General features: G+C 50.6%; 1 protein-coding gene and 1 non-coding gene across 3 annotated transcripts in view; both read left to right on the top strand.

Annotated features, from left to right (window-relative positions):
• The first annotated feature begins 2,411 nt into the window (after positions 1-2,411).
• The window catches only part of HNF1A (HNF1 homeobox A), a 24,394-nt gene continuing 13,370 nt past the window's right edge, over positions 2,412-13,435 (top strand). Inside the window, exon 1 of one of the 2 annotated variants that reach the window (XM_029223771.1) lies at positions 2,412-11,736. In XM_029223771.1, coding sequence (XP_029079604.1) covers positions 11,408-11,736 — 329 coding nt within the window. In that variant the 5' untranslated portion in view covers positions 2,412-11,407. The remainder of the gene's footprint in view (positions 11,737-13,435) is intronic. The other variant, XM_029223764.1, reaches the window with a different exon arrangement.
• On the top strand, positions 4,046-4,118 carry TRNASTOP-UCA. Its single transcript has one exon. It is a non-coding gene; the product is annotated as a tRNA-Sec (tRNA).

Below are 13,435 nucleotides of genomic sequence, written 5' to 3'. Positions count from 1 at the left end.
CCGGAGAGCTTGTGAAAATCCAGCCCTCTTGTGAAAATCCAGCCCGCTGGGTCCCACCCCTAGCGTTTGTGATCCAGCACGTGTGAGATGAGGCTGAAGGACCTGCATTTCTAACAAGTTCCCAGGTGACGCTGATGCTGCTGGTCCTGGGACCACACTGAGAACAGCTGGCCTAACTTAACCACGGCAATTCCATCTTGCTTTTCTAGTGAGTGATTCAGAGTGGGCCTGAACTGGTGGACCAATGAGGTGCAAGGAGGGGCGTGGTCTGAGCTAATGGGCGTGAGCAGCTCCTCCCTCTCCTCCCCGCCCACCCCCCGCAAAACCAAGATGCCTCAGTGAGTGGTGGCAGCCACTTTGCGACCATCAGGGGAGTTGGCCTTCAGGGAAGCTGATGCTGTGGACTGCTGAGGGGGAGGGTGGAGAGAACCTGGGATCCTAATGTTACGTCAAGCCCACCCAACTCTGTGATTGATGATGGTGATGATGATTGGAATCTGCGAACATCACTTAAGTTTTCTGAAATCAAATTATTCCTGACCCAAGACTTCCACGTGTTAGGGGGGTGGTATTTAGGCTTAGTTGTAACTCAGGGCTTCCTATTTCTTGTCTTGTACAGGGGTGGTAGGATTCCTATCCAGGCAAAAAGATTCGGGGGAAGCCTTCTGGCCTTTGGTCTACACTGGTTACCCTGATGCGCTCTCTGATCAAGCCTGTGGATCCCCTGAAGGCTGGTAACATCGCTATTTCTGTGCCAAGTGTTGGCACAGGGGTCTTCGTTCAGACTGGCTACTCGTATTTCAGATCCAGTCTCCCCAGATGCTCAGGAACCCCAAACCTGTCTCTAGTCCTGGGGTATCTCCCACTACTTCAGCCTCTAACCCTCCAACTGTTCTTCTAAGCCCCTGGCCCCACCCCCTAGGTCCTGTGGAATCTCCTTTCAATAAGCCTTTAGAACCACTGTCGTCCTCTCTTCTCTGTGGGTGGGTGTTACCCTGGAGTTGTGCAAAATGGCAGCCCTGTGATGCTCCCTTCCTCTCTGAACTGCCTACTCCTGTCTCTGACCTTTTCACTACTCGTGAAACATCACCCTTCTCAGTAAAAATGTCAAAGTCCCCATGAAGCCCCTTTTTGTAAATTGCTAAGTACACAGTTCCCAGAGTCTGCTGACTGTTAAAAGTCTTTCTTCTCCGAGTTTCTGCTGACGCGCAGAGGGGGACAGAGGGACTTTGGTCTCATCGTTTGTTGACTCCTCTGGGGGCAGGTGTGGGGAGGATGGGGTGGGCTGGAGGAGAGGGGGTTTCCATTGACAGGTAGGGCTGGTTCTCTCTCGATGTATTTAAAATCAAACACATCTCAAACCACAAAGATTAATTTCCTTTTGAAAACATCCCTCCCCCCTATCTTTTACATGGAACACTCATATGCTTCCTGGTACAGATTTTGATTTAATTTCATGAGAACCAGTAATCCTGACCTTATTATGCTAAGGGAATATTACCCCTCCCTCTCTGCTGGGTCACAGTCTTCTCACATCAATGGCTCACAGTGAAGGGGCCATGTCCAAGAGGCGTGTGTGTGTGTGTGTGTGTGTGTGTATGTGTGTGTGTGTGTGTGTGTCTTCCTGGCTACAAGAGGGCAATCTTGTTTGACCAGACCACACTAATTAAGTGCTCAGCACTGGGTCTGCCACATAGTAAGTGCTCAATGAGATGCTATTATTATCATTTGTAGCCAGTTACATTCCTAATATACATTCTTCCCATGTTTTCTTTAGTAGAACCCAGCTCTCATTGCCTAGAATAAAGATACTTCCCAGCCTCTCTCAAACCTAGGCAAGGCCATGTGACTGCATTTACTTCAATGAACCGTAGGTAGAAGTATTGCACAAGACTTTTTTTTTGGCCGCGCTGTGCAGCTTGTGGGATCTTAGTTCCCCGACCAGGGATCGAACCCAGGACACAGCAGTGAAAGCACCGATTCCTAACCATTGGACCACCAGGGAATTCCCTGCATGAGACTTTTAGAAGCCTCAGCCTTTAATTCAGTTCTGACACTAACCCCCCGGGGTTCACACAGACCCAACAGGTTAGGGGTTTCATATCACAAGATGGTCCCCACCTCAGACGCCAGTCACAAGTATTGGGTTCACAGGTACTGGGGCATTGATGCTTCTGTGCAACTTGGCTACAAATCAGGGTCTCCCCTGACCCCCTCCTCACATTGGATGATCTGCTATAACAGCTCACAGGACTCAGGGAAACACTTTACGTACTGTTACCGGTTTATTGTTGTTGTCGTTTTTGGCTGCATCTCGCGGCATGCAGGATCTTAGTTGCCTGACCAGGGATTGAACCCGCTCCCTCTGCAACAGAAGTGAGGAGTCTTAACCACTGGACTGCCAGGGAAGTCCCAATTACCAGTTTATTATAAAGGATATTATAAAGGACACAAATGACCAGCCAGAGGAAGGGGTACATAGGTGATTTCCAGAAGAGTTCCACGTGCAGGAGTTTCTATCCCCGTGGAGTAGGGGTGTACCACCCTCCGGGCTCATGAATATATTCCCAAGTGCAAGGAATGCCAACCCTTTCATTTAGGATTTTCATGGAGATTTCATTACATAGGCATGAATCACTGGCAATGGGTGATTAACTCAACCTCCAGCCCCTCTACCCTCCCCAGGGGTCGTAGAGGTTAGAGGTTCTAACCCTCTAATAATGCCTCAGTCTTTCTGGTTCTGGTGAGGACTCCCTGCAGCCCCCAGTCATCAATGGCCTCCTTAACAAACAGAAAGACGCTCTTAATCACTCTGGGGGTTCAAAGGTCTTAGGAGCTCTATGTCAGGAATGGTGACTAAGATCAAACGGTATAACAAAAGATGCTCTGCTCACCCCATCACTCAATTTTACAAGAGTTTAGGAGCTCTATGAAGACCAAATATATATTTCTCATGACATCCCCATATCTCCATAACTATGCCTACTGCTCAGTGGTCTGGTCTGCTCCACAGAGGTGCTCTCTGCCCGTCTCCACCCTGCTCCGTGCCCGCGGAGTCTCTCCCACCCACCCCCGTCTCTGCCTGGTGGTTGGGTTCAGCAAGTGGAGAGGCCAGCAGGAGACTGGAGGGTTGGACTGGAGCGAGGCAGAGGTGGAGGTGTGTATTGCCCTTCCCCGCCTCCAGGCTTTGAGTCACCTGTCCTCCCAGGGCAACCCTTTTCACGGCACTGGTGGCCATCCCAGCCCTCACCCAGCCAGGCCCAGGCCTGCCAACAGTTCCCCACTGTTACTGGCCCCAGCCCCAGCCCGGACACTCCATCCTTTGGGTCTCCCTACATCTGCTCCCACTTTGGTAAAGAGCCCTGGCAGGAAAGCTTGGCTGCATCATTTCATTTGAGAGAGTGCCAGCTGTATCCTGCCAGGACCCTGACTAACTCCCTCAGGGTGTAAAACCGAAGCTGCACAAAAGCAAAGCCTTCATCCCACCCTGTCCTCCAGTCTCTGGTTTCCCGTCCCCAGAAAGTGTTCCCAGGCTCCTTTGCATCTCTCCATCCAGAAACATGATTGCCTGGTTTCTGTTAGCTTGTTTGGGATTATCAATAACTTGTGAGTAAAGCCAGGCACGTGAGTGGACATGACCCCAATGCCAGGTACCGAGGACACTAGTTCAGCTTGATTTCCCTCTTGTCCCTTTGTATCCTCACAAAAGCCTTGTTTCCAGTGGGCAGTGTCCAGAAGCCACAACTTTCTGGAATTACCCATGTCCTATGTTGAGGCTACAACTGATTGACACTAGTCCAGCAGTGAGTCGGAAGTCCTCCAACAGGGACCAGCTTTAGCAAGACCAAGCACTTCCTGGTCCCATGAATTCAGATGTGTGTAAGCCAATCTGAGAAAAGTTGTAGGGCTAGGAATGCCAGCCGGCAGCCTGCACCTGTATTTGGCCCCTCAGCTAATTTTTGGACTCGCTCATCTGGGTGGTCTACTTTTCCCCAAAGAAGCCAAGGGGCAATTTTCATGATTCCTAAAAGATGTTGTCGGGACTTCCCTGGTGGTCCAGTGGTTAAGACTCTGCCCTTCAAATGCAGGGGTCGCAGGTTCGACCCCTGGTCGGGGAACTAAGATCCCGTGTGCCACGTGGCACGGCCACAAACAACAACAAAAACAAACAAAAAAACCAAAGATGTTATAGTTTTGTTCCCATGGGGCTAGTTCATCCTGCGGCTTGGAGCCAGGCTTCTTGGGTTCAAATTCCAGTTCTGCCACTTCCTAGCTGGGAGACAATGGGCAAGTTGCTTAACCTCTCTGTGCCTCAGTTTCCTCATCTGTGAAATGGGGAGAATAACAGACCTTTCCTCATAGGGTTCCTGCAAGGGTTAAAGGAGCAAATAAATGTAAAACACTTATGCAGGGCTTGGCAGGTAGTAGGTGCTCAAAAACTAGCTATTTTCACATTTATCCAAATGCCTGCTTTCTGTATACAACTGCAGTTTATCTCACTGAATTCTCACAACAACCCATTCAGGCCCACATTGTCCCTACTTTACAAATGAGGAAACAGGTTTAAAGTGGTTATGGGACTTGTTCAGTCAACAGCAAAGCTTGTAATAGTTTGCCCTCTAGGCAGCACCATCACCTAGCCCTGGGGCTGAAGTGTGACATCCTGGCTAAAGAATTTGTTTGCTCACTTTGATTCACACCCTTGTAAGTCTCTCTGGGCTTTCTGCTTATCAAAACCACAAAACCACATTTTTTATCCTGTAAACACCTAGAGGGCTGTGTGAGACAGAGTTTCTGCAACTTGCTTGATCCTGAGAAAATTGCCTGAGGTGTTTGTTCAAAGGAGGGATCCTCCGGTATTTCTGCTAAGGAGGCAGATTCAGAAACAATGGGGGTGGGACCTTGGATTTGTTTTTTGTTTGTTTTTTTTGGTGGTGGTGTTTGTTTGTTTGCCCTGGTGACCCGGAGTTCTAAAGATAAGTCAGATTTGGAAACTTTTGCTGCGTGGAATTAGAGCGCCCTCTGCTGTCGATGAAGAGGATGACAATAAAACGGACGGAGGCACTCCCAGGCTGTCTGGTCCCTTCCTCCTTCAGGTGTTTTTCCTGCCTCGAGTCTTTGTTCTACCCTTCGGGGTCACTATGTGCCCAGATCAGAGCTGGACAGGGGCAAAGGGAGTAAAAGGAAGGCCAAGGCTCTCCATGATCTCACAGAATTTACAATCTAATTGAACTGACAAGACATCTTCAGGAAATCATGAGAAATGCATTCAGAAACACTGGATGGGGCTCCATCCGGCAACTATTTCCTGAGCATGAGCTGTGTCTGGAGCTCCACTAGCATAGGTAATAGCACTTGGGAGCCCTGGGCGCCCAGGAATAGAGATACCATGGTTCTTGCCGTCTGTGGCTCACAGCCAGGTGGGGGTCCAGGGACAAACACCTGAGATGGGGGACAGAACTGTGGGCATCACGATAGCCTGGGGAATCTGGCTCATTGGGGGGGTGGGGAGGAGGTACCATTCAAATAAAAATAATGTTATTGTTTTTCTATTTTATATCTATGAAAATAAATATTCATGTTAAACTATTCAAATAATACAGACAAGGATAATCAAGAAAGTAAAAATCACCTGAAATCTTACCACCTAGCAATAACTGCAAATATACCTTTGAAGATCATCTTTCCACATGGCTCACTGTGGTTTATACTGATACACGTATACACACCCAGTCACTTCATTATACATGCAATATTTTATCGAGGTTTCTTTTCTTTCTTTCTTTTTTTTAAGCTTGGGAAGGTCCATTGTTTTTTAGGTTTTTTTAAATTAATATATCTATTTATTTATTTAGGCGGCGCCAGGTCTTAGTTGCAGTATGTGGGATCTTTAGTTTTGCCATGTGGACTTCTTAGTTGCAGCACGCATGAGGGATCTATTTCCCCGACCAGGGATCGAACCCGGGCCCCCTGCATTGGGAGCATGGAGTCTTACCCACTGGACCACTGGGGAAGTCCCCTTTTCTTTTTTATTAAGATCTTTACTGAAATATAATACATACACCATATGGCACCCATTTAAAGTGTCAGTTCAATGGTTTTAGTATATTATCATAGTTGGGCAACCATCATCATAAACTAATTTTTTCCCAATTTTATTGAGATATAGTTGACTTATAACATCATATTAGTTTAAGGTGTACAACATTATTTGATATACGTCCATATATACTGTGAAATGATTACCACAATAAGTTTAGTTAATATCTATTACCTTGAAGATATTGTAGAGTTACAATTTTTTTTTGAGGTTTCTTTTCTTTATTTCTCTTCCTCTCCTCCTGCTATTGTTTTTGTTTTTTTAATGCATTCCGCTCTGCCAAAGAGAACTGATGCTGACAGCTTGGAGTATGTCCTTTCACATCTTTCTCAAACACATACATACAACCACACTTATTGTTGATTTGCAGAGAACACTATTCAGTTCTCTGCCCTTTGATGCAAGGAGTGTGCACACTTTGGGCTTCACCCCAGATCTACTAAAGGAACCCTTTGAGTGTGGAGCCAGGAATCTGAGTTTCTAATCCTCAACCCAAGGCTTTCTGTTGCTGCTGGTCCTGCTCCAGTGAGTTAGGGAAGGCTGGCTAGTGAAGGTTCATGTTGCTGTGAGAAGGAGAAGGGATCAGGAGGAGACCCAGGAGGATCTTGAGGTTCACAGGTGAGGGTCTCCAGGAAAACAGCTTGTGCAAAAGTCATAGATGGGAGACAGTTTCAGGTATGCTCTGGAGATGGCAAATAGTGTGACTGGATAGAGAGTAGGTGGGGCTTAAGAGTCAAATAAAGTGGGTGGCAGGGACTCTTATGTGGAGAACTTTTGCAAACGAAGAAAACTCAGCCTGGGTAATGGGAGTGGAACGGCTGTTTTAGTAATCAGGTAATGATTATCATTCAGTAGTGGGGAGTGCTTACAATGTGCCAGGCACAGTGCTTTCTGTGTATTACTTCATTAATCCTCCTAACAACTCACGAGGCAGATAGCATTTTCATTATCATTGTACAGAAGAGCAAACTGAGGCACAGAGAGGTTAAGCAAGTTGCTCAAGGTCACAAAGCTGGTAAATGTCAGAGCCAGGCTCAAACCCAGGCAGTCTGGCTTTTAATCACTCTTTTATTCCCTCAGCACCTCAGTCTCCTCATCTGTAAAACCAACACAAAGGTGACAAGTCCAATGAGCAGAGTTACGCTTAACCAGAACGACAAAACAACGATGACAACAAAATAATAGTAACAAGTATTTAATGAGAGTGAACTGCCTCACAGAAAGAGGTAGTGTGGAATAGTGGTCAAGGGCTTGGATTCTGGCATCAGGGAGATCGGGATTCAAATCCTAGCTCTGCCAAGCACTAGCTGAGCAGTTTACATAGCCTCCTAGAGCCTCAGTTCCCTCATCTGTAAAATGGGGATAAAAGTACCTACCTCATGAGGCTGTTGAGATGTTAAATGAGAAAAAGCATGAAAATTGCATATACCAGCGACTGCTCAATAAAGGTTAAACGGTTAAAAGGTTAAAGGTAGTGGGGCTGGGAGGAAGAATAGTCCAAGTATGAATACAGGTGTGCCCCGAGGTGGGGGTGGTGGGGTGGTAGGGTTGGCGGTTAAATTCCAAGAAAGCCCTGAGATTGGCTGACGGGGCACCCCTCTTGCGCCGCTTCCTAAGGCCAAGGAGAAGACTTGTGCGTTGCCAGAACTTCGGTTTTGCAAACATTTACTCACTCAGTAGGCGCGAATGGTGATAAAGTTCACAACTACGGTTTACTGAACACCCTCTGTGTCCAAGACCATCCCTTAGGTCCGCAGTTCCCAAACTACGCCTCGAGGTGCCCCTGGGAGCCGCAGAATATTCTAGAGGATTTTTGAAAGGAACACAGCGACATCTGTCGCCCACCTTGCGCTAGCTCAAGGTAGTTTGCAGTTTGTTAGATGATGTCATAACTTTGTGAAACTGGGTTTATGGCAGTTATTCTAATAAAAAGAAAGTAGTATCGTGCAAAAATGATTGTGGAACAGGAAATGAAGGTGGTTACGTCCAATCTAATTCCAAAGTTTAAGCAGTTGTGTAGAGCCCAACAAATCTCTGCATTAGGTGTACAAAGTTGTCTCAAGCAACCCTAGGAGATCTACACCTCTGTTTTATAAATAAGTCATGAAAGGTGAACTCAGTGCCTGAGGCCACCCAGTGCGGGGTTGGGGTGTGTTTGTGGGGGGCCCGTGAAATGCACACTAGGTCCTGAATGATTCTCAAGAAGGCAAAATGCCTCTCCCAACCTCTGAGTCTGTTTAGTTGTGTCCCCTGATTGTGGGGAAGGGCAGGCTGGGGGCTGGAACCGCCGTTTCCATTGTCTGTTGCCAAGTATCAATAACCGACACCCTTCTCATTTTCAGAGGGAGCCCTAGTTGGGGGGGGGGGGGCCAGGACAATAGCCTCTGTGTGTACTGGAGCTGAAGTTGGACCCTGAGGGTCTCTCTCCTTAGACACCCTAGAGGCTCCCCCCGCCCCACACCACTGTTCTCCTCCCAACTAAATCCACCTTCAGTCCCGGAGTCACCAGTTCAGCCACCTGGCTGCCGGGGTGGGGGGGGGGACCCAGCAGTCAATGAGCCCAAAAGTTGTGCAAAGTACCCAGGCCCCACCCTGTCTGGCTCCGTCTTCTAGAGGAAAGTCTCCGAGGGCAGCTGCAGGCGGCAAGCAGCCTCCTGGACGGGGTAGCAAGGAGGAGAGCCATGAAACTGCGAAGGGACAGCATGCAGCATCTTCCCTGTCCTTTAGCTGGACTTCAGAATTCTGCCCCCAGTAGTGAGCTGCCTGACCCCAAAGCTACTTGTGCTAGAGGAGAAGGGAAGCACTGAGAGCAATGTGGGGGGCCCACGTCCTCATGGGGCAACTGCCAGCACCATCCTGTGCAGAGGGCCGGGCTCTGGGAGTAACAGTGCCTACTTCACAGAGCGGTTCTGAGCATTTCATACGTTACTAAAGCCTGGTGCGGAGCTAAGTATACGTTGGGCGGTGTGCAATGAAATTTATTCATTCCACAAATATTACTGAGCACCTACTAAGTACGGATGAGGCAACATACTAAGCACTGCGAATACAGCAGTGAACAAGACAGACAAAAGCCCTGCCCTGGAGCGGGGGTGGGGGACCCGACACTCTAGCAGAGGCAGACAGACCATAAATAATAAACATCATACGTGTAAGTAAATTACAGAGCAGTGCTGTCCAATATAGAATGTGAGGCGCAAATGTAATTCAAAAGTTTCCAGTGGTACCATTATAAAAGGAAAAAGAAACAGGTGAAATTAAGTTTTCTAATTTTTAAAGTATTTAGTTTTAAAATTAAAAACTTTCACTCAGTAGATCCAAAATATTATCATTTCAGCCAGAGGCATCAGCCACATTTCAAGTGCTCAGTGGCCGCACGGGCCTCACAACAGCTGAGTGTGTCAGGTGAGTGCAAAAATGAAGAAGCCCCTTTCCCCCTGCTGGCCTAGCCTGGCCTGCAGGGAGGGCCTTCTGGCCAAGGGCGCCTTCTCCCTTCCACCATTGCCAAGCATGACCCTGGCTCTGCAGACCCCTGAGAGATGCCCCAGCCTGGGGGCAGTCCCTCAGCACCACCCTGCCCACTCCAGGCAATGGTGCACACCCCTTGTTCTGGGAGCTTAGGGCCACCCCAGGGGACAGAGAGCAGGAATTTTTGTCCAGGCTCTTACCGGAAGAGGGAAGGGTGGGGGTTGGGGATGAGTTTTTGCCTAGGACTGGCATTAGCGGGAGGTGAGTGAGGGTTGGAACCTGCCTTTATTTAACAGTTTGATATTTTTTGTTCATCACAGATTTTTGGCATTAATTTTTCAAATTAATGAAAAGTATATTTTATTGATTCATAGATCATAAAATTTGCCCTCTTAAACTGCAAACTTCAGTGGTTTTTAGTAAATTCACAGAGTTGTGTAACATCACCCCATAAATATTAGAACATTTCCATCATCTCCAAAGAAACCCTGTACCTATTAAGCAGCCATTCCCTGTGCCCAGCCCCACCTCCCCAGCCCCCAGCAACCACGAATCTACTTTCTGTCTGTATGGATTTGCCTATTCTGGACGTTTCCTATACATGGAATCATACAATAGATGGCCTTTTGTGTCTGGCTTCTTTCACATAGCATGATGTCTTCAAGATTCATGCCTACTGTAGCATGAATCAGGACTTCATTCCTTTTTATGGCCAAATAACATGCCATTGCACGGAGAGACCACATTTCTTCTATCCATTCATCCACTGATGGATATTTATGTTTTCTCTATTTTTTAGCTCTTGTGAATCACGCTGCTGAGAACATTCGCAGGCAAATTTTTGTGTGGACATTTCTTTTAAGTTCTTTTGGGTTTTGCATGAATTTTGAATTTTTAATAGAGTATATAAAAATATTTTTTCATCTTGATTTCATCTTGAGTTTTTTGATATCCCCTTAAAATTTGCACCTGCACCAAGTGCTTCACTGGCCGCACCCTGCTTCCACTCCACAAATCTTGTCCCTGCTAGCTGTGTGACTTTGAGCGAGTTGCTTACCCTCTCAGAGCCTCAGTTTCCTCCTCTGTAAAATGGGCACAATCCCTGTACCTACTCTGTTAGGGGGCTGTTAGGGGGCTACACTGAGGTAATGACGCTCGTTACAGACCCAGCCCACAGTAGACTTAGTCAACGTGTTTTTCCCTCCTGGGAGGCCAGACGTTGGGGCTGGCAGTGGGGGGTCCTCAGGTGGATGTGTCCTAGCCTTGCCCTTGAGGAGAGTTGACCCGACAGCCTAGAACTCTGCTGTTTCTGTTCCCAAGGCTGTTTTTGTTCTCTTGCCTCAGCCTGGCCCCCTACGAGGTCGCTGGGGGAGGGACCCAATGCTGGTCACCCGAAGGCCTCCCTGGCTCCCAGTACCTTCCATCCCAGCTGTCCTGGGCCCCCCACCGCTGCCTCCCCCGCCCTCCGCTCTGCCCACTCCCATGGAAGGCCACGGCTCCCTGTCCCTCTGCGCTGCCATGAGGCCTGCACTTTGCAGGGTGAAGTCCAAAGTTCAGTCCCTTCGCTAAGCACATGGATAAATATGAACCTTGGAGAATTTCCCCAGCTCCAATGTAAACAGAGCGGGCAGGGGCCCTGATTCACTGGCCACTGGGGCCAGGGTTGGGGGTTGGGGGTGCCCACAGGGCTTGGCTAGTGGGGTTTGGGGGGGCAGCGGGCGCAAGGAGCCTGGTTTGGGCCTGCCTGCTGGCCGGCCAGCACGGAGCCAGCCCACGCCGGGGGGGCGGGAGGCGGCCGGCTCAGTGGCCCTGGGCCGCGTGGCCCGCGCTAGTGGAGCCATGGTTTCTAAACTGAGCCAGCTGCAGACGGAGCTCCTGGCGGCCTTGCTCGAGTCGGGCCTGAGCAAAGAGGCGCTGATCCAGGCGTTGGGTGAGCCGGGGCCCTACCTGCTGGCCGGAGACGGTCCCCCGGACAAGGGGGAGTCCTGCGGTGGCGGCGGTCGAGGGGAGCTGGCCGAGTTGCCCAATGGGCTGGGGGAGACGAGGGGCTCCGAGGACGAGACGGACGACGAGGGGGAAGACTTCACGCCGCCCATTCTCAGAGAGCTGGAGAACCTCAGCCCCGAGGAGGCAGCCCACCAGAAAGCCGTGGTGGAGACCCTGCTGCAGTAAGGACCCCTCCCCTGTCCCCAGCTCCCAAGGAGCCTGGAGGGGCCCAGCCTCGGCTCCTGACCAGCCCTTGCCAGTCCAGAGTCCCATGGGCTGTAGCCTTTAGGCTGGCTGTCGGCAAGGGGGACAGGGCCCATTAGAGCTTGGAAGCGGGGGTGGGGTGGGGTCCTAGCTCGGAGGTTGGAGCCTCCAGCCCCTGACCCGGCCCTCTGCGGGGTCCCGAGTCTCCATGAGCCAAGGCTTTCAGCCCGGTGCTTGGGAAGTGGGGCATGCCCCAGGGGAGCCCCAAGATGGGGACAAAGCAGCAGAGTCCACGATTCTAGTCCCTGGACAACGGGGGTGGGGAGGCAGGGAATTTTTAGCTACCATGCCCATTTCTACTCCCCCAATCCCAACTTCCCTGCTAGGCACCCGGATGCACCAGTGGGGAGGGGGAGCCCAGGCTGGGGTTTTGGGGGGCCCGCTTGGCCTCCCCGGAACTTAAGCATTCAGTCAGCAGAACCCAGGTCTTTCTTACCTGAGGGAAATGGAGCCTTAGGAAGGGAGCTGCTCCCCTTTCCGGCACAGCCTCAGGCCATGCCCCTCACCAGTGGGTACCGTTAGAAGCCTCCCCACTCTGTACCCCACCCACTGGCTGACTCCCCATCTCCCGGAGAACTGGGTGGGTCTGAGCCCGATGCCTCCCCTCTCCTCAGCAGAGCTGACCTGGTTACTAATTACCCACGGGCTTTATTATTTCTCTTTTGTTTTATAAATTTATAAATGGCAAAAGGCTCTGATAAGGCCTGTGATCATTAACTTGGAGGGCTGGTAGCCTGGGGAAGCCTGAGCCAACCAACTTCGCACGGAGCAGGGGTGGGGGAGGTTGGAGGTGAGGGAACGGGAACCTGGGGGCTGCAGGGACTGCCCCTCCCCTAAGGCTCTGTAACCTCTATCCTAACAGCCAGGTGGGCACGTGCTGAGGTTTCACAGGTATCATTTCGGGTAGTGTTGAGATGAACTCTGGAGGCACCTGGGGACAACTGCTCCTCAGATGAGGGAACTGAGGCTCTGAGGGGGACGGAGCTGGACTAAGGCCACCCAGCTGGGGCTCCACACCCACTCTCTTTGGTGCCCTCAGTCACCATGACCGGGGCCAGGGGCCAGCTGGGGGTGTCTGGGGGTTCTGAGCAAGAGTCCCAAAGACCACCTCTTTTCTGTCCAAGGTCCTGATCCCAGCTTGGGGTTGGGGAGGGCTGGATCCCTGCCTCAGGGAGCTCTCAGGGCCTGACAGGCCTTTTGAGGGCCTGGGCAGGAGGCAGGGGAGTAGCCAGGGCCCCCTGACTTGGCAGGAAGAGGAGGGCAAAGGGCCCTGCCGCGTTGCAGGGGAGGGGCAGAGTCTGGCATCTCCAGACCCAGGGCGAGGGCAACCCGGACAAGGGTGGGGCAGGGCCAGTCCTGCTCAGGGCCCCAGATGGGACTGGGGGCTTTCGGGGGAGAGTGGGGGCAGGGAGTGCCAAAGGCCTTACCTGGCTGGGTGGGGCCTCTTGATCAGCAGCCCCTTTGGTGGGATGATGGGTGGAGGGAAAGGCTTGATCCACAGCACTCGAGCGGGAAGCAGGGGTCAAAGTGCTCCCTGGGGACCAGCAGAGACCTGGAAGCTGAGGGAGAGAGGGGAGACATGGAGGAAGAGACAGGGCGTTAGGGGAAATGGAGAGA

Source organism: Monodon monoceros, unplaced genomic scaffold, assembly GCF_005190385.1.
Source record: "Monodon monoceros isolate NGI ecotype Baffin Bay Population unplaced genomic scaffold, NGI_Narwhal_1 Super_Scaffold_1, whole genome shotgun sequence".
Classification (NCBI taxonomy): Eukaryota; Metazoa; Chordata; class Mammalia; order Artiodactyla; family Monodontidae; genus Monodon; species Monodon monoceros.
This window is presented reverse-complemented; position numbering and strand designations above follow the sequence as displayed.